This window comes from Macrosteles quadrilineatus, unplaced genomic scaffold (genome assembly GCF_028750875.1).
Source record: "Macrosteles quadrilineatus isolate MER2022 unplaced genomic scaffold, UCM_ALF_1.0 Scaffold_4__1_contigs__length_99947679, whole genome shotgun sequence".
In the NCBI taxonomy this organism is placed as follows: domain Eukaryota; kingdom Metazoa; phylum Arthropoda; class Insecta; order Hemiptera; family Cicadellidae; genus Macrosteles; species Macrosteles quadrilineatus.
The window spans coordinates 89,831,090-89,855,809 of record NW_026542597.1 but is presented as its reverse complement, the minus strand read 5'-3'; the positions used below and the strand labels follow the sequence as shown (position 1 = coordinate 89,855,809).

General features: G+C 35.6%; 3 protein-coding genes across 6 annotated transcripts in view; 2 read left to right on the top strand and 1 right to left on the bottom strand.

Moving 5' to 3' along the window:
- The window catches only part of LOC128992524 (nuclear pore complex protein Nup214), a 38,813-nt gene extending 32,370 nt beyond the window's left edge, over positions 1-6,443 (top strand). For all 3 annotated transcript variants that reach the window (XM_054416142.1, XM_054416144.1, XM_054416143.1), the window contains exons 18-23: positions 277-3,432; positions 3,737-3,825; positions 4,247-4,345; positions 4,722-4,856; positions 5,364-5,556; positions 6,195-6,443. In XM_054416142.1, coding sequence (XP_054272117.1) covers positions 277-3,432; positions 3,737-3,825; positions 4,247-4,345; positions 4,722-4,856; positions 5,364-5,556; positions 6,195-6,222 — 3,700 coding nt within the window. In that variant the 3' untranslated portion in view covers positions 6,223-6,443. The remainder of the gene's footprint in view (positions 1-276; positions 3,433-3,736; positions 3,826-4,246; positions 4,346-4,721; positions 4,857-5,363; positions 5,557-6,194) is intronic.
- The window catches only part of LOC128992528 (uncharacterized), a 154,895-nt gene that overhangs the window by 31,569 nt on the left and 98,606 nt on the right, over positions 1-24,720 (top strand). The gene's annotated exons all lie outside the window — the stretch shown is intronic.
- Positions 7,478-24,720, bottom strand: part of LOC128992525 (rab GTPase-activating protein 1-like) — an 81,550-nt gene continuing 64,307 nt past the window's right edge. For both annotated transcript variants that reach the window (XM_054416145.1, XM_054416146.1), the window contains exons 7-20: positions 24,508-24,699; positions 22,452-22,643; positions 20,827-20,910; positions 18,897-19,092; positions 17,855-18,096; positions 17,474-17,662; positions 16,706-16,831; positions 16,176-16,361; positions 15,323-15,497; positions 10,952-11,058; positions 10,303-10,386; positions 9,519-9,578; positions 8,625-8,783; positions 7,478-8,003 (exon numbers count right to left, since the gene is read on the bottom strand). In XM_054416145.1, coding sequence (XP_054272120.1) covers positions 7,809-8,003; positions 8,625-8,783; positions 9,519-9,578; positions 10,303-10,386; positions 10,952-11,058; positions 15,323-15,497; positions 16,176-16,361; positions 16,706-16,831; positions 17,474-17,662; positions 17,855-18,096; positions 18,897-19,092; positions 20,827-20,910; positions 22,452-22,643; positions 24,508-24,699 — 2,187 coding nt within the window. In that variant the 3' untranslated portion in view covers positions 7,478-7,808. The remainder of the gene's footprint in view (positions 8,004-8,624; positions 8,784-9,518; positions 9,579-10,302; positions 10,387-10,951; positions 11,059-15,322; positions 15,498-16,175; positions 16,362-16,705; positions 16,832-17,473; positions 17,663-17,854; positions 18,097-18,896; positions 19,093-20,826; positions 20,911-22,451; positions 22,644-24,507; positions 24,700-24,720) is intronic.

The window sequence follows — 24,720 nt, the reverse complement described above, 5'->3', positions numbered from 1 at the left end:
CGAAAATAGTTTTACACGTTTTAGCTTGGTGTTTTCTATGATTACTTAATTGAACATTTTTAAGGTTATGTTTTTAGGAAAAAGCATTCAGCTTGGATTAAAGAGATATAATAAACATCCCTTTAATTTAAAATTGATTATTGTAATTGATTTTTTCTGTCAACCGTCATTCATTTTTTTACTTCCTATAATGAACACATCTCAATACCGTAGTGTAATATTTTCTTGATACTACCAAATACTAAAGTTGTCTAATCCAATTAATATTTGTTTCAGAGAAACAGACGTTTCCAAGATTGCTGACGATTTCCTTTCGCTGAATTTGAAAAAGTTTACAAGAAACTCAACAATAGACAAACTCCAAGAATCCGTAGCTGACTTCTCCTTATCAAACATTGAACAAGACTTGCAAGAGATGAGCGCAGAAAAGGCGATGCTGCTGCAACAGATTTTCAGTGATTGCCAGCTGAGGCACTTGAACAGCAAGTCATTTTGGTCATCGCCATCTTCACAGCTGCAGAGTTCAAGAAGAATGTCCCCATTGGCAGGTTCTACCATTGGATCTCCCAGAGCAGGTGCTGTTGAGGTTGTCAAACCGAGCGTGGTCAACCAACATGTAAAAACTGCAGAAAATTTGAAAACATCTTTCTCCATGGCCTCTTCTACTTCTTCAAATTTCAGTGGCTTTGCTGTGAATAAAGCTCAGGCTTCTGCAAGTGTTGCAGGATCAAAGATTCCTTCTCAAGGTGTGCAAGCATTTAGCTCCAGTGCTGAAGTAGCACCAAAACCTAATGAAGCACCAGCCAACTGGGTCTGCAGCTCGTGCAAGTCTCCTGGTTCAAGCTCAACCAGTGTTTCTCAAACCAGTCAGCCCGTATCACAGTCTATTTTTGCTCCCACTACCACAGCTTCAAAAGGCTTCTCCTTCTCTTCTCTTGCAGGCTCACAAAGAACCCCGCCATTTAACACTCCATGTCCTCCCTTTGGTTCTGACAGGTCTTCAGTTCAACCAGCTGCTACTTCCCAACCGTTTGTGACTTTAGGTAAAACGTTTACTTTCACCACAACAGCGTCTACAACTGTAGCTTCGACTATGTTTACTAATAGTTTCTCCAAGACTGAAATGCCCAAATCGACCTCGTCTTCAACACTCCCATCAACACCGAAAAGTGCTGCATCGGAAAGTGGCTTTGGCTTGAGTGTTTCAGCCCCCCAGGCTACAGCACCTGCTAGTCCCCTGGCTTCTCTATCTTCATTAGTGTCTGGAATAGAACCGTTGAAACCTTCCAAGGAATCACCTGTTAGAAACCAAGCATCAGGAGAAATCGCAAAACCGGTTAGTCAACCGTTTGTCTTCAAGATTCCGAGTGAAAATAAAGCCAGCCCTGCAAAGGATTCGGAAGTCACTCCCCAGAAACCATCAACGTTTGGTTTCCCGACAGCAAATAAACAAGATTCAAAAGATGCAGTTAGCAGTGCAAGTGATGGTAATCAGTTCGGTGGTGCTTTCAAAAAACTTTTTGATAGTACACCGACCAAGTCTATTTTTGGCGGGAACCCCGCTATAGTTACTTCAGATTCAGGACAAGCTCCAACAAATATGTTTGGTTTTTCAAGCACAACTTCTTCAAGTGTGTTTTCTGCAAGTAGCAACATTGCTGTTTCCTCTCAAAGCCAAAAGCCTGTTTTTGGAGTTTCCACAACCACACCTTCGAGTCTCCCAGCAATGCAAGTCAAGCCTGCTGAGACTCAAGCTGAAGAATCAGGAGCTGATTCTACATCTCCAGTGATAGAGGTGTGTATCACGCCTCCTAGGAGTGGAGTTGAACCGAAAGCGTCTATAGAAAAACTTGAAAGTATCAAAGGAATAACAATTACCAAGGTCGAGTCTCCTGGTACAAAGTCTGCCCTTGAAGCACCTCTGGCAGATTCAAACACACCAGCGTCTCCAATGTTCGGCAGCTCATTTACCACCCCTACTAAACCGAGTTCAACCAGTTTTGGTGGCTCTCCAATTATCAAGCCCTCAGTGATGTATGAAGTTTCAAACCCAGACACACAACTTACACAAGAACAACCAGAGGGAAAAGCATTAGAAAAAGTCCCAGATTTAACAAAACCACAAAGCGTCTTTGGAGGAGCCGTAGCAGTTACAGCTCCTACATCCTTTAGCTTCTCCTCTCCAGCGCAATCAAAAGACACCACACAGGCAGGAGCTGGATTTACTTTTGGTTTGAAAACACCTGAAACTGCCTCCTCCACCTCGGCTACACCTGTCATTTCTGCACAAGCCACTTCAACATTAAGCTTTGCTACAGCAACCACCTCAACTACAGCTTCCCCTGCGTTTAGCTTCAGTCTTTCAACATCTAATGCAACCACTAGTGCCAGCAGCACGTTCGGTTTAGGAGGTCTTACGACAGCTCTATCCTCAGAGGACAAATCCAAATCCGCTTTTTCGTTCGGACAGCAGGCACAAACACCTGTTACTACAGCTGCAAGCATCTTTGGAGGGTTTGGCTTAAAAGCTGCAGAAAGTACGCCTGTGTTTGGACAGTCGTCTGCTCCCTCATCTACTGCTGCTGAACAAACAAAAAGTATTTTCGGTCAAGCCTCCTCGACCACTAGTGAAACCAAAAGTATCTTCGGGGGCGCTGCAACCGGTTCAGAAGCCAAGAGTGTTTTTGGGACTCCTGTGTCTGGCTCTGAAACAAAGAGCGTTTTTGGGGTTCCTGCTTCTAGCTCAGAAACAAAGAGCGCTTTTGGGGCTCCTGCTTCTGGCTCGGAAACAAAGAGTATATTTGGAACTCCTGTTACGAGTGCTGAAACTAAAAGTGTTTTTGGAGCCGCTTCCACCAACTCAGAGACCAAAAGCATTTTTGGGACTCCTGCCACCAGCACAGAGACCAAAACCATTTTTGGAATTCCTGCCACAAGTTCTGAAACAAAAAGCATTTTTGGAACTACTACCAGCACCGAAACCAAAAGTATTTTTGGCACACCTGTGAGTGCTGGTGAGACTAAAAACATTTTTGGAACCCCTGCCACCTCTTCAGAATCTATAAGTGCATTTGGAACTCCCTCGTCCACAACTGAAACTAAAAGCATGTTTGGACAACCGGCAGCAAGTGAAAACAAGAGCATCTTTGGCCAATCTGCTGCAGCTGGTGGTGAAGCCAAATCTGATTTTAGCTTCTCCCTCTCTTCACTTTCAGTAGCAACAACAGGGCAGTCATCCTTTTTTGGCACTCCGACAACAAACACAAACAGCTTTTTCGGCCAACAAATCTGCAGCCCTACTTCCGCCGCCAGTTCTCCTTTTGGTCAGCCGACTACTACTCCTTCTGGCCCCTTTGGAACAGCGTCTCCAGCTTTTGGCTCTCCTGCTACCTTTGGACAATCTGGTGGATCGCTTTTCGGCAGTCAGTCAAGGTAAGACTTTGTTTTTTAAGTGTTTTGAAATTTAAGGTTATGAAAGAAATTAGGTTTGTTTAATTAATTTGTTTAAAGTGAAAAGCTATGAACTTTCTTGCATACTTAATTCTAGCAAGATACGAGGGTTGTTCAGGAAATGAAGAACATTTTTGAAATTGGACAGAATTTTAATTCATTACATGTTTCCACTCACTTCACACTTGACAATACATTTTTATAGGATTTTATTTAAGTGTATGGCCAACAAAATCCGTATTACAGACCACGGTTCTTTAATATTTTTCCCCTTTTCTACTTTTAGCAGTGGAGGGTTTGGTGCTAGTGGCGGGTCCATGTTCGGAGGTGGTTTTGGATCCTCCCAACCTAGCAGTCCATTTGGATCCTCTCAAGGTACTGTGGTACCGCTTCTTATTTCTTTGTTTTAAAAATTCAAAAATAAATTATGATTTGATGGAAATAAATTTAATCTTGTGGAGTTGCACAGTAGCTCTGGAGATAGCCGCAGACATTAGTAGTCTTTGAGTAACAGAAAAAAATGCACTGTGACAATGTTTTATCCAGCCTTCAAGAAATTAAAAGTTGTTGTAAGGTGGTTGCCATAAAACATAACCAATTTTTCTTCAACTGTCAATCAAAATTATTGCAAAAGAAAACCAGCTAACATTTTGACTATGTGTTGTCGAGTAGATTTTGCTTAACTTATGGAAGAGAAGTAACCTATGAACAACACAATTAAATAAAATGTTTTTAGTTTTATTCTTGGATTCTAAGAAAAATGTTTACCCATCGCAATTACGTTTCTGTTTTATAGGAACAACTGGAAGTATGTTTGGTGGAGGCTCATTTAGTTCCGGTGGACAGTCTGTTGGACAAACTGGTTTCGGTTCACCAGCTTTCCAGAACAAACCTGGTAAGTTATCAAATTATGTTTATCGGATAAAGTTACGATGATGAGGTTAGCCTGCTATTAATTTAGCGAGAACAGTGTTAATCAGAAGATAATTTTATAGCTTGTATTTTTTTTTTGAATTTACAACTAATAAGTTGTAGCTAACTATATTAAATATTTGAACTCAAATAGGTAAGGCTGTTTGCAAATTGCGACAGACATAAAAAAATAATATATTTTGTCTGCAGTCATCTAAAAAAGCGAGTTACAAGAAGAGTAGGGTTTGAATGTAATTCTTGAAAACCGGTGGTCTGTGAATATCCAGAGGAAAACTGGTGTTTTTATTCAAACTTTCTTCATATTGTTGATAGTTTTAACATACTTTGAATGTTTGCAGCTGCCTTTGGGTCTACTAGCCCGCAGCCAGCATTTGGAGCTGCCCCAGCGTTCGGAGCAGCCCCAACCTTTGGTGGCTCTCCTGCCTTTGGAAGCCCTCCCAAACTCTTTGGGAGTCCAGCGGCACCCACTCCAGGTGAGAGGTCTTTTGGATTTTGTATTAATTTTAAATTTTATTACTACTCCATCCATTCAACTAGTAAGAGCAGAGCTCATCATCCTCTCTCTCGATTTTGGTGAAATCGCTGAAAGTTGGAACAAATCGTCCCAAGAAACCAAACATAACCCGGATATGTTTTCCCTGAAATTTCTGGACCCATTCATCCTTATTTTTTTGCGTTTGCTTCCATAAGTACTAGAATCACTTTTGCATCATCTGTGTACAACAATACTAAAACTAATATTTAGTGACGAGTCATTGATATAAATAAGTAAAAGAAGAGTCCCCAAACTTTGCCTAGCTGTTTTGTCAGATTTAAATTGAGGACTGTTGTTAGTTTTCTCAAGAAATCTATCCAGCCGTATGGTTCAACGATGAATACATGGTATAAGTTCTTTGACTAACAGAAAAAAATGATTCAAGCCATGGCAATGGAAATTGTGAGATTCGAGTTTCTTGACTAACCATAAAATCCATCCTTAGGTTTTGGCAGCACACAACAGTCGTCCACGTTTGGTAACTTGGCGAATCAGAACACGATGACATTCGGTAACCTGGCACAAAATCAGACGCCGGTGTTTGGCGGAGGCAGCATCTTCGGTGGGGCTCAACAACAACAACAACAACAACCAGCCGCGCCGGCTTTTGCTCCGGCTACCACCAGCTCCTCCTTTGGGTGAGTTTTCGTCTCAGGTTTTTTTATATAATTTGTAATTTTATCTCATTGATTGTTTGATTTTCCACTGATTTATTGTATGGTTTATTAATACACAAAATACAACAACAAATACATAAAATTGTAAAGGTTCAAATTTGTAGGGGAGGAAATTTAGGCTGTATCGTTTCGTTACGAGGTTAAACTATTTTAATGAAGACCAATGTTTACCTGGTGTTTGTAGAAAGGGAAGAGTCATTTAATTTGTTGTATTATATTGCAATGCGTCACAAAATAATTACAATAAAAGAAAAATATTTTTCTGTCACTAACATAGATTTTATTTGGGAAGAGAAATGTTTTCAGGTCCAAACTTATCTTATATCTCTTCCCAAATAAATCAAAACTTCCTTGATTGAAAATACTTCCAGTTAAATATTTTAATTTTTGTGTGAACAAAGTTTTTTGTATTTCTTGTGCTAGAATGGACTCTTAATTCAGTTAAGCCTGCTATAGTATGTTAGTATATGAGAGTTGGAATATTTTTACTTCTACATCTTAAGCAACATCTTAGAATAAACCAAACACTTTTTATCCATTAAGCATGTAAGTGAAGGTAAAGTTGCATTTTACAGACTGATGAAAAATCTTATTTTCAGGGGGAGTTCATTTAGCAGTTGGAGATAAAGACCTGCGTAAACTAAGAGTGTCATTACCTTCCCTTGAAGAGATAGCTAGTCCTATGTAACTAGTTGGACTATTTCCTAAAGTTGAAAATCCTAAACGAGAAGTCCAGACTTAAAAATCAAACTCTTCTGGACAAGTACTCCTTAAAAATTGTCTACAAGTAGCAAAACATTTCCGTTGTATAAAATGTGAATATAAAAATAAAGTAAGTCTTTTCACTATTTTATTCATGTTTTATTTGACATAACCTTATAGCAAAAATTAATATAAATAATACTAACATTTTAAATGATACAGTATGGGTGCATATAAACTTTTATGAACAAATATGAAAAATGCTTACTAGTCTAACAACTAGTGATGTGTCGAATATGAATCTTGAATCTCATATTAGTTATGCCCATTTTTTTTGTGTATGCTACCACAACCCATGCGTTCAAGGCAATTTTTTAATCCTTAAAAAGCAGTACCAGGACGCAAACTGACTGAGCAAAACTGAATGCTAATCAAAATTGAAACTCTATATGTTAAAGGCCACCTAATTTTGAAGTTTTTAATCCTCTTTAAAGACAAGTAGTAGCCATAGACAAAAATTAGAATGATATACGACCTAATTTTAATGGTCCAAAACGTTTTCATTGCATTTTGTTAACCGATGCATGTTTACCAACATAATTCCCTGAACCAAAAATTTGCGTAGGGTACATTAAGATGTAAGCAAATATTTTTGCATAATATTATCCTAACCTGGATTCAAGGCTCGATCTTAAAATCAAAATCGAATAAGATACAAAATTCTCATATTCGACCATCACCATTAACAACTAAAACTAAAGTAATTTGATATGGTAAAGCTCATAAAATAAATTATTTACACTGAATTTCATTAATAATAATCTCTTCATCATATTCTGGCCATAAATATAATTTGGAATAGAGAGCATTTGAGTATAAAGGTGATAACTGTGCAAACAAACCTACAAAGTGCATAAATTAATTCTGAACTCATTCAACGTAAATGTGTTTGAACTGACTAGAAATTTGTATTACTTTGACATTGTTCAGTTTGCCATAAAATCTACAATGTCTCTAAGAGAAAACATGAAATTAAGTATTTTATTAATTCTCTTTTGTTTTGTCTTCAAGGGTAACATTTTACTTGGATATATATTGAAGAAGAATATAAATCTATAACACGATAAGTTAAGTTTTCAATGGCTTTTTTATACTAAACAATAACTTTTCCTGCACAAAATAAAGAGAAAATTCACAGTTAGTAGAGTATTTTTCTCATAAGAAAAATATCATTAAACCAAAAACTTACAGCCTTAGACGCTTGGTTTCCTTATTTTTTTTATGTAAAAATAATTAAAGCATAAAATAGCTGCACATTTTAAATGATACCATTTGTACAATTCAGTAAATACTAACACTGATTTATTTACACGAAAAAGTAAATGGAGAATAGGTCACTAAAAATACCTAACATAAACCGTACACGAGCCTACACTTTACGTGCAGCCTACGAAAAGCTAAATGCAAACATACTCTATGGAGGGCATCATCGTTCTCATTGCACTTTAAAGTTAGAAAGCTTCTGTGTCTCGGTCCCGTGGCAGTGGCTCGCTGTCACGCCGGTGTATAGGTGGTTTGTCGCGTGCTGCTGTCGTCGTGACTTCCTTGATGCTGGTGAGTGTCTTGTGTAACCATGGCGGCCAAGCGTTGCGGGACGAGAGTGCTTGCAATTCGGAACACGTAGCTGCCAGTTGGTGTGTTAGGTCCTGCAATCAGACATAACATTAGGTCGTGAACAAGCTGGAGTACAGTTGTTGTTGTTAGTTCTAGACTAGACCTAGCGATCCTAAACAGAAACAAAGCTATAAAAGGCGTTCGCTGCGGGCCACTCACCGGTGAGTGCTCTAGTTCCTTTCTGCTACGCTGACCGCTCACCCATGAGTGCCGGCATCGCTTACATTCCATTTAATTTATTGCAGCAGCACACCGAGAAGAGCGGGTATTTTTATGTCTGCGTCTAGCTAGGAATGGGTGCTTTATTGTTTTGTAGGTTGGTAGTAAATTTCCCTGTAAAATCCCCTCCTGGCAAGCTTAGAAATCAACTTGTTTACCCGTCTTTCTCCCTCCAAGTGGCAATACAATGGGACTGTCTATTACCAGACAGTGCTGCTATCTGTGAGTGTTTGAGCGAACTACGCCAACTCGTCGTCGTAACGCAGGACATCACCGGACGTCATTTGCTATTTGTCTGACCAAAATATATGAAATCGAAACGGGTTCGCTCGACACTGCCCCGCAGGGGGGCTAAGCTGCGATTAGAGGGCCGCAGCGAACGTGTTAATTGCCCAATCTCCATAACTGCACAGCTGCATGTTTGTTTGACGTACCTGGTTCCGACACTCCGCCTCCACCTGACTAAGCTTGGTCCGAGCCAACTCCAGCTCCAGTTCTTTCACCCTCTGACTGAGGCTAGCCTCCGAGTTGCCGTTGTCAGAGGTGTCCGTGTTGACGACTTCTCGGCACTTCTCACAACCAGCCATCTTTGCCTACAACAACAACAATTAGGTTCAGGCAAACAAGCGAATATAGCCTAACATTTTAAGTTTTTAATGGTAAAAAAATGTAGATTTCAACCAAGCATGGCAGGGAACTGAGCGATCTGTTTCAATTACTGTACTATGCGTGATTGCTGAAGTAAATAAGCAGTCTGAGATGAACCTACGTTTTAAAGGCTTGAAGGGAAATTGAAGGATTGATGAAACCAATATAGAAGCAGCTCCTGTTGGAAAAATTCCCTACAGTAGTCAAACACATGAGAATGAGCTGACGATGAAGATGCAGAAGGTAGGAAGAAGTTGAGGCACTTAGTTGGTGAGACCAAATACCTTCTTGGGTATAAATGGCCTTGGAGAGGTAAGAGTAAATTATTATTATCGCAAGTAAAGAAGCTCATAGGTTAAGTTACTATAAATTATTAAATACTGTTCTTGTACTTAATTCATGAGGTATGACTGATCATATGACTTCACGTATGAGCGTTTATCACATGACTAATCAAATCATAGATTCGAAAAACCCATATGAGTAATCATATGTTAGACTTTCACATTAGTAAAAAATAATTTTGATTCTCTAACACTCAATTATTACAAGATCACAAGATAAATCCTTGCAATCATGAATGTGTTTGAAACATACCAAAATTAGTTAAAATATTTATTTGAAGTTAACTTTTTATTATAATATTTATTTTTTTCAGTAAATGTAACGTTTTTACCCACCTTAAGTTTGTCAAGAGCAGCTTTAGCAGCCAACTGTTCACAGTCCAGTCTTTGGCAGATCTGAAAGCAAATGTGCTCGATTTACCACCTTGGCTAGGTATTTCGTTGACGTAATCAGCACAGAATTGTTTCAACTTTCAACATTAGTTGTCTTTACCATTTACAAGCCAGTAACGTTGGCAGCCTTTTTTTTGTGTATCAGCTTCAAAGCCATTGTGGCAATTCGACTTCTTCTCACCTGCTCGGAACTATTTTAGTTTCAAAGTTGCTGACTTGTATCACTACGTTAATTTATTTGTTGACGTTATTATAATTCTTTCTTATCTGGCCAGTTCTGCTAACCATTCAACCATTTAAGTGATTTTAATGTTTGACAGTACCACTGGTTACCTGAGTCTGGACAACCAATACAGGGTTGCCACCTTTGGTTAGGGAAAAATCCAAACGGCCTCTCTATGGTGATAGTCAAGTACCAAGTTGTAGTTGCCAATGAAAGTAAGAAAAACCTTATCCACTGGTATTAAAAATACTACACATTGTATAAGTTTTTGTAATGTTTATTAAGATGATCGCATTTTATTTTAGGTTTTCAGCATAAAATAATTTATAAAATCTGTAGGCACTAAACAGTGAAAACATTTTGAAACATTGAGAAAAAGTTTACCTTAGAACTGTATCTGAGAATCAAATATTTAAAAAATGTAAAATGACCATGGGTATTAAAAATATCACAAACAATGATTTTACAAAACGTTACTATCAAATCAAGAAAACGGTATTTTACCTGTTTGTAATCATTGATGATGGATATATGACGATTACTATCGTTTTCTGCCTTCTGAACCTCTTTCTTCAAGATTTCTTTCACCTGAAAAGTAAGTAAGAAATGCAGTCCAAGTAACAAAAACAACATAACATCAGTCTTAAGATAATGATTAAAATTTGCTTCTTAATAGATTTATTTTCTAAAAAACTGCTTTAACAACATCCTTTACACCCTAGAAAACAATTCACTTCCTTGTACAATTAAATTCTCAACAGTTTACTACGGTTGGGAAAACACCAGGGTTTCCCACTCTGTCTCACTCCTTTATGTGTATAGTCCCCTGACACCTGGGAGTTGTGTGTTAAAGAATTAAAAAAAAAAACCTAATCCAAACAGTTTCCTGCGGAAGAAAGAATTTTCTACATTACGAGAAGTCTACAAACAATAAGTCAATAGTACCACTTGGTCCTGACAAAGTTTAAGAAAGTCCTAAAAACTTTTAGAAGGGAATTTTGCAAAAGAGTTAACAAACAGCTGATTACAATTAATTATTTACCACAAACTTAAATCCCAACCTAATTCTAAAATTATGAACTTGACTATTTGTGAATGTGATAGCAGATTTCAAACCAATTCTTAACATGTTTTAACAATTTGGTTCCCTTACCTTTTGAAGTTCATCCTCTAAACGTTTCTTTTCTTCGTCAGTTCGCAGAAGTGTGTACTTAAGCTTTTCAAGCTCGCTGGAATATTGGTCATCATTGTCTTGTCGTGCTGAAACAATAAAAAATTAACTCATTTTGGCGGATGTCAAAGTAGGTAAACTCACGTTTAGTGAAAAGTTTTTAAAATTTATTTTCTTATTTTATATTTTTATGGCATGGTTAAATTTTGACTCAGACCCTAAAAGTCCTGTTTTTAAGTTAAATTAACATATTCTGAGTACCTTGTGATAACAAATTTTAAAACAGACAATATTAAGGGTAGGAAACAAGAACAATCATACAAATTATGTATTTAAGTATTCCGTAGAATATTTATTTTATAAATATTACAAAACTGTAAAAACTTGTTTTCTATAACAATTAATGTCAATGTTTAAAACAGTTAAGGTAGTACAGACAATAATGCACCAAAACATATTGACAAATTGTGTGAACTGTGTTTTTATAATATTATGTCAAATATTTCACTAAAAATGTTTCATTAACTGTACCCCTACATAGATAAGATATTCCTACATTAGCAATAAAAAAAAACTGAATGAAACCGTCCTGAAGTTCTCGTACTTAATACAATCCATGTAGAATATAGATGGACAAAATATTGCTATTTCTGTTTAAAATTTACAACTGTTGAAAAACATGAAAATCAAAACATTTTTCAAAAAAGGGCTAATAAACTATACTTTATACCAATCTTAAATTGTTGAACCGAAACAAACATAATGCTAAAACATCCTATTCATAATTTAACAAAAAATTATATTTAAAATTTAAAAAAAATTTTCATATCACACAAAAATACATAGGCCTACAACAAATTTTCCTGAGACAAAAAAATATCCACTTTCTACAAATAACACATATAGTTAAAAAACTAAATAGTTTTTCTAAAAAAAATTTTTTCTTGAAACTATAAGACTCACAGTTAGTATATGGACAACAGAAGCAGGTAGACTCAACGTCCATAACAGTAGCTAGAGCCAGAACTAGCCTAGTCAGAGGCATAGGACACACCTGCGAGGGTGTCCGAGCGGAACGCATGTGCGGACTACACCCATTACACCCAGATGGTAACATTCCCCCACCACTGATGTATTGGGTATACTTTATTTCACTAGTGTTTCAAATAGAAAATTGTCTTCTCAAAATAATTACTGGTTGCTTTCTACATATAGTCGATCACTTATTCAATTTCCATATTGTAAATTTCTTAGGTTTTGAGTGATAGTCGTAGTACTACGTTGAATTATTTAATGTAAACTATTTTTAGACATTAACTGTTTTAAGGTAGTGTGTTAACACAAAATAGCAGGAGTTTGTTGTGAAAATAATATAGAATTAAGTACATTAGTTTTTTGACAACACACAAATGTTTTATTTTAAAACTAAAGAGTGCATATGGTTTGTCTTTTATTAATTAATTTTTTCTATAAATTTATTTTGTATGTATATAGTTTATTCAATGTTTAAAATTGAAGCTTAAGATGGATAACTTAATGGACGCTTAACACTAAAAGATTATATAAGTTTCGACCCTTGACTTCTAGAATTATTTAAGAATCAAAAAACTTAAAAAACACAGGTACAAAAAATATTACTTATTATAATCCTTATAGGCTACAATACAAACAACAACAATACAATACAATTTAACATTTTTTTAAACTTAAATAAAACCTTGCATAAACCTACAAATATTAGATTTTTTTTTAATTACTACAAAATTAAATTTGAAACTCCTGAACAAACTTTAACGATACACTAAACTACACATCACAACTTGACACAATTTCAGAACTGATTCCTAAAAGAATAAACAAATTTCCTAAACAAAAGCCATAGACACGTAGTTGCTGTCCTATCACAATCTGAAGTTGTGTCGTGTCGTAAATACAAAGTATCTACACAGATGTTAACACCTGAGAAACAGACGCTCCAGTCATTGTTTTAAGGTTTTTAATTTGTTGGCTGTCAAAACAGCTGATTCTTTGACAAGTCTGTGAGACACGTCTGATGTTTAAACATAAACTGCTTCTGAATAAGTAGTTTATGTGGAAATATTGTTCAATATTTACATTGGGTTTTACTTTTGTTATATTTGGCCTAATAGACATGAAAGTTTAGAAAATTACAATTTACATCGTGATGTATTTTTACCAGCTTTAAAATGCCTTAGACTTGAATTGATTTTATTTAGAATAATTCCATATTTTATAACTTCTAAAATATTAAATTCGTGAATCCGGGAAAACCATTTGAATTTTGATCGGTAATTTTTTTTGGAGTAGGAAGCGTAAATTGGCATTTTGACGTCACAGACACAATGACAGACAGAAAGACAGGCAGAATTTGGGATAAGACTCGATTTGGCTTTCTTAGGCTATGCTATGAAACAAAAATAACAAAAAAACGTCACTACTCAATGTACGGACAAAACTTAAATTATTACATTTATATACATAATATTATAAACAATCTTTAAAACTATCAATAAGTTAGATTCAAAATTACATATAGCTAAACTGCTAAACTACAATCCATGTATGAACTAGAGCTAAGTATTTTGGATAGGAAAAAATTATTACTTTAATTATTATTAACTATTATAAAAATATTTAATCCACCATAATTTTGAAAACTTAGCTATATCCAACTCAAGTCTAATGTAAAGGTTTAGTTGATAAACTGGCACCAGTAAATAACGAACTACCCGTCTAAGTTAATCAATTAAAGTAATGTCTTAGCAAATCTACTCAAAGAGGGGTTCTTGTCAGATCAAGTAAAACCACATGGATTCAATTTTCAAAGCAGTATCCTTTCTGGACAGAAGATTTTGTCAAAGCAGAAACCACGAAATTAAAATGGTAATATTTGCTGTAATTTCAAAGTATTTGTTTAATATTTTTATAATAGATGTACACACATTTTTAGCTTCCAAAAATATTTTAAGTTAGTGTTATTTCTTGATTTGACATTTTTAACTGGTTGAGAAATAAATTAATTTTAGGTAACATTTTTTATACATTATGCAGACATTTTCAGTAATTAATTACAATAAAATATACGCAGGAAAAGTTTGTTGTTGTGATAATTTAATGTAGCCTATTGAATTGTCCTTTATTTTTTTATTAAACTACATGTTTCTATTTTGATATAAACAGTATCAGCAAACTGTCACATACTTTCTCCCATTAGCTCATCTACAATCCTTTAAATGGGCAAACGGTGGGAGTAACCATAATATTATATGAGTAAACTCTAAAATCACAACAATTGCAACTTTTGAACCTTATTTTTACAGCATTGGGAGCTGTACAATATTTTAGAGTTAAAATTGACCACAACATACTAAATTTAAAGTTGTTCTCCCATGTGTAGTTATAGCGTTCAGCCATTTTGTTAAGTGATACTTGAATAGGTAGTGGTTATATGTTTGGGTGTGTTAGGCATACGTCCAATCTAGTAACTGTTGGAAGTCAAAGGGTTAAAATAAAACATGATTTTTTACCTTGTAAAGCTATGACGACACTGACAATCGTTTCATTACAGTTTGCTAAATGACTAGACGCCATCTCTAGCGTTGCAATGCACCATAATTATGTTCCCAGCAGCCTAAGCAGTTGGTTCAAATTGAAAGATAACAGCTATCCAGTAGGACTGCACACATGATAACAGCTGATTGTGTGTCATGTGTTTTCCGTTTTTATATTTCAACCATATGATAATACTTTTAACTGTTGTTTATCTCGTTTCTATGGTTATGTTTTACAAGTTCACTTCTATTAAAATTAAAACTGTTCTAAAAATAAAATGACTATCATTTAATACAAAAATATGATTAACTACCAATAATTATTTTGAGCTCTTGGCAATCTATTGATTGCATGATTATGCTGCATACGATTTCGTAGCTAAATTAGATACGATACTAGCAAAAATTAAAACTGCTAACCTAACGAAATAGAGACATTAATATCAACATTATTCTCAAAACTGTATATTGAATATTTGAAAACAATTGTAAACAAGACAGATTGGGGTTCCGTCTTATTCAGCTTCAATTTCCGTTTATTACTTTACAAATAAGTTACATCATTGTATAAATGAATCCTATATAAATATAAAATCCATCGGGGGTACACACCAGAGTTTTAAAAGGTTTACAAATCAAGAAAAAATTTGTCACAGCAAACATGTTAAATAGTTATCTCACAGATTAATTGTACCACTTAAAAGTTATGATACTCAGGAAAACAAGTTTGCAAATCTTTTTCCAAAGTTTTTCCTACTCACTTTTCGCTTTTTTTACTCACCTTTAAGTGCCAGAAATTCCTGCTCGTACTTCTTGAGCCGCTTCACCTTGATGTTACAAGCCATCTTCATAAGTTGGCGAGCTGTCTCTTCGTTACGGCATTTCTTGGGCAACGTGACACGGAAATACTTGAGGATACTCTCGAAATCTAGCTGCATCAAGTCTTTCTTGTACATCTGAAAGTTGTAGAAGATTATGTAAACTGATTAGTTTTGTGTGTTTTGCCATAATTACTGACAGCCTAATGGTAATGCTAAGATAAGATCAGTGTTGTCTGAGTAGTGATTTTATTCTGTGATTTAATCTTCTCTGAATAGTTTTCTGTCTCATGCCTTTTTCATAAAATCAACCATTCGTGTATAATTTAAATGTGTAATATTTGTTGATTGTTATTTTTTGCAAGAAGTCTATGACTTTTTAAAATTGAATAACACAATTTCATAACAATGTCTTAAATGATTTTATTTTAAATATAAATTCAAGTGTTTAGTAACATATTTTATTCTTGATTTTCATTTTATTTTGACCTATTAAACCAATTTCTTAATTTTTGGTACTTACTTATGGGACACCCTGTATATCTGAAAGATTTTTTTAATTTTTTACACTAATCTAAAATGTTTTAAAATTGTTTATGCCTTGAAAAACATGTGTAGTGATTGAAAATCAAAATATAATTTCTGCGTTGTCATCTATAGTAAGACAAAGGCACAAAAAAAGTGGAAATAATTTTATTTTACCACATTGAAAACAATTACAAAAATAGTCCTACCCGTTTCTTAAATCCAACGTTTTCAACGCTTCTTACATATTTCAAAATTTCCAAAATTGTAACTTCTGTAACCAAAACTTACAATAAGAAGTGCGAGGGCCACTTGAAACAAAGTGTCAGTGCCTTGCAGCAGAAAGACGTCGAGGATGTGAAAGACGAAGTAGAGAGGAAACCTTGCGGTGAACAGTGTGAGGAACCACTGAGACGCAAACATATGAGTCTCCACGCCCTTGTCTGAGAAGTGCTGCAGCAGTGTCGGCACTTGCTCCTGTAAACACGGAAAAAATAGAGGGTGTTGAAAGTCTTAACACACCCAAAAATAAATTAAACGGCGTAAGATAAAATCCAACTTCAACATATCATTATATAGGCCTAATGACTTTTCTAGCTTTTTGCGAGAAATCCAAATTTTGCCCCCCTCCCCTAAAAACCCCTGTAACTAAACATTTTCAAATATAGACATTCATACAACTTGGAACCCCTCCTACACACACACACACAAACCCAATCACCCATGCAATCATGCCGCCTACGGTAATAGCTTCTTTACTATGGGGAAATTTGCTAAACCTAAGCACAGGTATATCAACTAGTAATTAATATTCAGCCTACCTCCATTAACCTGTTGAGCTGGTAAAGCCTCAAGTAGAGACACTCGAAGCCGTCCTTGTAAAGATCCCGCAGACCGTAGTCGTACATCAGCTTCAGCAGAACGCAGAACGCTTGCTCCTCAGGCATCTGTGTAACATGTACTGGATTACTAGAGTAGTTGTACTATGTATGTACATGTTAGAATCTCCAATTAACAATTCTAGGGATACGGGTGGGGGTTGTAAAGAAGTTGTGTTTGGTAATGTTGTGCAAGTAGGGTGAAAAATGTGATCAAGTAATAACTTGATGTGCTGGCCTACAGAAGGCTGTTGATTTCAGCATGTACTTGAACTCAACCTTCACCAGTTGCTAGGAGTTTAGTTTACGAGACTATAGTCACATGACCTTGACTTCAATGTAAGGATGGTTTTACAAAATTTTAGAGTTTAACGTTAAAATTTTTTTTCAAATCAAAGTTTTTATTCAAATTAATCATTTGCATTTACTAGACCACTCCACATTTGGTATTATTGCTAATAGTATTTTCTCAAAATTGTTGAGAATGTTTCTCTTTTTGCACAAATTTTGGGTTTAATTCCTAGGCTACTAGACTATGATGATGAAAATAAGTAGCCAAGTTAGAACAATATTTAAAAATATATTTAACATTTAACGTTTAATCTATGGATTATAAACGCCAAACGGAGACAAAAACAAAACTTAAAATTACAGACCTATTTCCATATTCCAAGGGTTTTCAAAACTTTTACAACTTGTGGGATTACTAACGTGCAACAGCAATGTGGCTGCTAAGAAGCTGAGCCCCTGACAATAGCTGACTTCTGTGTCGTAAACAGCGTAAGCTTTAGAGATCCTGTAGAGGGAGTCCTGTCCCAGTCCACCAGCCTCCTTGAAGAAGTCGTGAGCCGGGAAAGTCCGGTTGATATCCCTCTGGATAACGTTCTCACAGCTGCATTCCTGGAATAGTATGTTGAAAACTTAGTGACAAACTAACAGGTAAAATAAAATAAAGAATTACAACATGATCCAATGATTAAATTATCTGTTCAAAATTCTTTTGCACAAGTTTTTAGGATGAAAATGATGAAGATGAGCCTAACCCAAATAAATTCAGACCACCTTTGAATACAACTTCCCCACCACACCTACCTTAGTTATAAGTATCCTGTACAGGTCCATCATGCTGTTGTCGTTGTCACACTGCGCCAGCCGTTGCCACACCTCGCCTCTCAGCGCCTCGGGTATCCCTTGTCTGACCAGTGGCGACAGTTGCCTCGGAGGTTGAGGCGTCACTGTCCACCGTGCCAGCACATCGGCCCACGACTCTAGCTCACCCTCCGAACAGTCCTTGCTCACCTCGCCGGTCCCACTCAGAATAGGTTCATCACCGTCTGGAAAACAAAAGTCATGTTTGTGAACGTACTGTTAGGAGTGCTCACTTTGAGAAATGATGAAATGGAATACTAAAGTATGATCAAAGGATTATTGCAGTTTTTTTTTTCATCACTTTGGTGAAACAGAATTTTCAAAATGTTTTAAGAAATGTGATCTGGGATCCGATCCCATTTTATTTATTTGGAGGAGTCCAAAACATAACAAACTGGTCACGATAATGTATTTCCATTTTCCCTTCTTGTTCCTGTTTAAATTTAAATGTTCTAAATCTAAATCAATATTTTCTGAGTAATGTCCAGCTTGTGTGCTAATGTTGTTTTGTTATATTCTATATTTCTCCCAGTCTTAATATTGTTTCATAAAAAAACTATTTATGCTATATTTAACCATACATAACGGGTCAGGCAGGGATCGAGCCCACCCCTTTTACCCCAAGATACTAATCACTTTAGCAAAACACAGATGTAATACCTAACTTCTAATAATCAAGCACTTCAAACAACCCTAAGAAGGTTTTTGTACCCAGTGCGAGGCGATAGAGAAAAGTGTCGATTATGGTAGAAAATTACGCCTTTCCAAAAACATTGCTTTGGCCATCAAATCAGCTACCTGAGACATACCCTCCTCACACCTCGCAGTAACTTTCTGCGCAGCCTCACTAAATCAATGAATGCCTGAGTGGTCCAGTATAAGGAATACCCATCGATTACTTCGGTTAGCACATAGTTTTCACCTCTGCAAAATGCCTTAAGGGATGCTTGACTATAACTCTAATTACAGCTGCTACAGTACTTACCAGAGTAAGACTCCTCATCCCTCTCTTCCTTGGGGGTGAGAGTGTCCATGGAAGTGACGCTAGGCGAGTGAATGAAGCTGGCCAGGTTGTTGAGAGTCAGGTTGAGTCTGTTACGATGGTCCAGGTCCGGTGACGGTTCTGACGGCTCGATGCTCAACACCTCGTAAGTGCTCTCGTTGATGTCCGGGCTCAGGACCTGGCAAGAAAAGACGTTAACAGGTTGGTGAGATTTAGTTTACTTCTATCGTTACTATGTTACCAGGCGAGTCAGAATTTGGTTAACTTATACCACATAGTACTGTAAGATTAACAATTGAGGCAAGATTAGTCAAGTCCTACCTAGTTTGGGTAATGCCTAGAGAAGAATTAATTTAAATCAAAATGGTAGCCTTAGATCACTTGGAAAATAAGGTAATTTAAACCAGAAACAATAAGTTTGTGAGCTAATCAGGGATCAAGGTTGTCTGGATTCAATCAATTAAACAAACTTAATAGGAAAAGATAGTGGTATTTTAAGGCTATTTATGCAACCCTTATATTGGGTGTTAATAAAAGATGTGGACATAATTCACATAGTGCTCCTTGGGTCAAAACAAGCAAAAAAAGTTGGTACAAACTATATATCTGCAATCTCGTTTTATTAAACCTTCTGTACCCACTTGACAATGAATTAAAATCTGTAAAATTATTAGGCTTCCAAATTGATTCAAAATTAAATTGGCAAGAGCACATAGAAATCACTTGTAAAAAAATTTCCAGAGTAAATTATCTAATTTGGAAACTCAGAGATTTTGTTAGTAATGAATACCTTCGGATTACTTATTTTGGTTTTTTTTCAATCTCATATTTCTTACGGGATTATACTATGGGGACACTCCCCCCACACCCATGAAATTCTTTTATTACAAAAAAAAAGTCATACGAACAATCTGTGGGGCTGGCCCTGTGGATAGCTGTCGACTTCTTTTTATAGACCTTAAAATTATGACCGTTGTAAATTTGTATATTTTTCACATACTCCTATACACTAAAGCCAATCTTCATCAATTCACTTGTAGAGAGAGTATACACTCTTACAATACAAGAGGCAAATCCAATCTAGATATCCCTGCTCATAGATTGGCCAAAACAGATAACTGCCATAAAAAAAAATTGCATACGGTTTTTTAATAAATTAGGTCTGGCAGCAAAACAGGTTCCTTTTAATAGGTTTAAGTCAAAAATGTTTGAGTGGCTCATCCAAAATCTATATTACTGTATAACAGAGTACTTAGTTTCTGATGTTAATATTAATTTTTAATTTAGAACCCACTGTATTTTATAGCTTTAGTTTTTATTTCTATTGTTGTCTATGTCTATTCCTTGTAAAAGGTCAATGACAATAAAGATCTTGATTCTTGATTCTTGTATGTTTTTTTACAAAACATTCATATCTCAAAACGGTTTAAGCTACAGCTTTAGATTCTGGATTCTGCAAAACTATTTATCTTATTGACCACTATCTTTGAGTAAAATGAGAATAAAAAGTCTTAAATTGTTTCAAAGTAGCGGCTATTTAAAATATTATTTGATTAAAATTTACACAAAAAACTGATAGTTAATGTTACTGAAAAGTTAACGAGATACACAAAATTTAGTACGTGTTATGGATATTCCAATAATATTAGTTGTTTCAAAGTAGTTTATTTATATAAAGTATAGTTATTATTTTCTCATACTGTACTCTTATATTTTATTACACTACTTGATATGTCTTTTGAAAACTCTTACTTTAAGTTTGACAGGAAAATCATGGAGCTTTGGCTACCAACCTTCAGTACATATCCAAAAGTCAGTGATAAAAAGTACACAATTATTCATGAACAAATGGAAAATGAAGTTAATACCAACAAACTATTCTACTTAAGAGGAAAATAAATTCAAACCTTACCTCCTTCAAATTCAAAGTAAACTGTTGGACCAACGGACGACGACTGATTGTCCAAAACCTCTCCGTAGCAGGGTACACTTTCACCTACAGTAACAGACGAGAAGAACAACAATGACGAAAACCAGAAAGGATATGAATGGTATAGATAAGGATGACAATGATAAGGGTGATAAGATATACAGAGTGACCAACTCAATTCAAGGAGGCCACCGCTGGGATATAAAGCATTAATTTTACAGCCAACTTTATATGCGGGCACTCAGAACAATAAAAACAGAAAAATATAAAATTTCTTATCAAAATCCCTGTTTTTATGACAAATTCAGATTCTATGTAATTACAAAATGTATTGGCTATTTGTTTTTTGTTTAAAACCTAACTGTTTTGGTAACATTAGCTGTCATTGTTCTAACCCTTACATAAGGATTTTGGTCCGTAAATAATACATTAGGTAAATTTTGAGCTGTTTTTTTTTATTTTTTATTGTTTAGTTCAGTAGGTAAATGAAAAATATTCTACATTTCCTATATATTTATTAAGGAAAAATTATTATATTTACAAAGAAAATATCTTCAAAACAAAAAAAAAATGTTAGAACCAAAATACGTCTAATATTTGAATGTAAAATCAAATCAATAATAAATAAATAAGGTTTTTGATCAAAAGATGTCAAAGTTTACTGCAATGTTGGAAAAGAAGGAATTAGGCCTAATGCTAACTATTATTTCTGCTTTTACGGTTTAACTCATAATCATAGTTTCATTGAACAACTGAAAAATACATTTTTTTATTAGGTTGCCCTCTTATAATCTTGCAATTAGCCAGTCCACATAGACTATGGGCCTGTGCGATGAATTTATTCAGCAAAATTAAGGGGTAAGCAGTACAAGGGTGAAGGGGGATACAGTACAAGAGTAAACTGTCATGATAACAAGTAGTGGCAATTACCAGGATCTGAGCCCACGACATCGCTGCTTTGGACTCAAATTCCACCGACTCACCTAAACTGTAGCCTATAATGTATATTGTAAACTACATTGTGGATAATGTATAGCACAATCAAAACTACAACTAAATTTGAAATTACTCTATTAATTTAGATATTGATTAACCCTATGATAGCTTTAAATCTTTGTAAAACTGTTTAATTTGTTGGCTACATAAAAGGTTTTGAGTTTCATCCTTTGGCTACGTCTACCAAATAATCATGCGTAACCTTGACCTAACAGTTATGAACAAAAGAAGAGTAAATCTTCAATCTTGAATCTTTATAATCAATTCCAGTTGACACCTTGAGGCACAGAGAAGTAAGGTAAGAGGAAACTTGCTTGTAGAACTACTGTGTGCTTTCAGCTCTAGAACGTTGTGCCGAAAAATATACTTGTAACGAGCAAGGAAGAGCCTGAGCAGCGAGCAATGTGCGGAAACTCCTGTTGCTCAGGGTCTTCCTCCACTGTGAGTGTTGTAGTATATGAGGGCGAGGCATGAAGGTGTTGGAATTTGTCCTAGACACCAACGACAAAGTGCTAGAAACCATGTAATAAGTGTCTAATTTTTCATCTTTACCTAACTTCTCTGAGCTTGAGGTAATAAAAAATACAGAATATTATCATGCAGTATCATACCTGAGTTTCCAGCACAAGTCGCACTGGCTCCTTGATATCACCAACAACCAGATCCACAGCCACCGTGAGCCACAGCCTCGAGTCACGAGACGTCTCTACGTTGAGGGGCTCAAAAGCGTTTTCCCGCGGACTACACTGGCCGGCGATCACGTAGCACTTCTTGTCGTTAATCACTGCCGACCCCATCGACACCTGCAGGTTTAAGAAAATTAACATTAACAACAGAGGTTAACTGTAAGAAAGGACTATGAGGTCTTAAGTTCGACTCAATAAAGAAGGATTTTCATTTCGTTTCATTTCAAACATTTTACCATCAAGACAGAGCTTACCTTGCTTGTTAATCCTAGATGTGTGTGTCAGTTAAACAACATGTAAACAAATAAACTTACTAGGTATCAACTAACAGATATTCAACTATAATAGATATTAGAGTGTTTTTTGGTTGAATCTCAAGAAAGTCCTATCATAGATCAAATGTTTATTGCTATTTGTCATAGGCTATTATATCTAATTTGAAAGGAACGGACTGAGGTCCCAAGGAATGAATTCAACAGAGATGTTTATTATGAACATCTAAGAATTCTAACCACAGACCGTCCAAGTGGTCGTTAAAAAGTGTAGAGATCTGACAAGTGTAAAGAGTAGGGATGGTCAAGTCTCGAAATTTCGGGAAATTTTAAATCTCGTTACACGAGACGAGATTTCTTTTTGGCCGAGATTTTTATCGAGACGAGAATAAAAAAAAAAAAATTTAAATTTAAAAACGCCTGCAGAAAGTCAATGCAAACCCGCAATACAGGAGCGTGTTGTAGTTGCGTTTCCTTTGCGAAGGCGTTCTTATTTAATTAATTCTTTAAATGTAAATATTACTTTAATTATTTAAATAATATTACTTTAATAACATTTGAGAAGTTTTGTTAAGTGTAAGCAGTGTGAGAATGTTTTATTACTATAAAAAGTCAAAACAAGTAACTATTTTATAAAAATTAATATTGCTTTTATTTTATGATTTATTTTATTTTAGGATAAGTTGAACTCTATCCTAACTGATATCACTATGTTTTCTAATCGTAGGCATTTTTAATAAGTTAGGCGTGATTAATAAAAAAATGTTATGCTGATGTTTTTTAATAAAAGATTGTAAATATTCTTGCCTATTATCATTATTTTTGTATTTAAACAGTCATCTAACAATGTTACAAAATCAGGTAAATATTTTGAACGTGCATTTCCCGTTGTGTATGAGAAGGGAAATCCCGTCTCGATCTCGTCTCGAAATTTTATGAGAAATAAAAAATCTCATCTCGTCTCGTCTCGAACTAAAAATCCAATCTCGTCCATCCCTAGTAAAGAGCCTTATAGCTTCTCTTCAAGTAACGGACAATGATAGTCCAAGGATTCTGAACCTTATCTGCAAGTCCTGCTGGTAATTTTATGAAGGTCTCTTGGCTTAGAACCGTTATGAATTCCAGAAGACTGTTAAACTTCTGATTCCTAAAGCCATTAGCAAACCACAAAATATTTGGCGTTCCGCAATCTAGTTGTCTTGCTAATCGTATTAACGAGTAGGCATCTACACACATGTGTTGTTTTCTGAGCAACTGTTCGTTTTGGGAACAGCAAAAATATTTGTTTACTTTGATGTGTGCGAAAATACCAAAAATGAACGGGAAAACATGAGCACGAATGTTTGCTGCTTGCCAAATAGACAAACACCTATCCACACTAGACGTGATTCCTGTTCGGTGCTTGGCGAATGGCGCATGTCTTTGGCCATAATATATTTTAATAGATTATTTTGATAACTCATACTGTAAAATTGCATTTAGATCACACAAACATAAACATGAACACAGCTTAATATAAAAAGTAAAACATATGATATTGAAACAATGTACATTTAAACAGTTCAGAGGCAAAATTGTCAATGTTCCAATAAAAATGCTACACTTCTGGTAACATTCAACAACAAGAACACAATAGCAGCACACACTTAAAGTACGACAATTTCCACAACTGGAGCTGATCAAAACAAAACGACATCAAAGCTACATACCATCTCCAGTAGCTGCATGTCAGAGTGTTTGACGTTGCGGCCGGGACTGATGAGTACGCCAAAGCACCTCTCCACCTCCAAGGGTTGGTCTTTGTTGCCCATCACCTGCTGGATGGTCAGACAAACCTGCTTCTCTACGTTGACGCGAAGCTTGAAGCAGTTGCGATCTTTCGGCACTGGGTACCAACCTCCCTGCAGACAAAGGTTAACTAG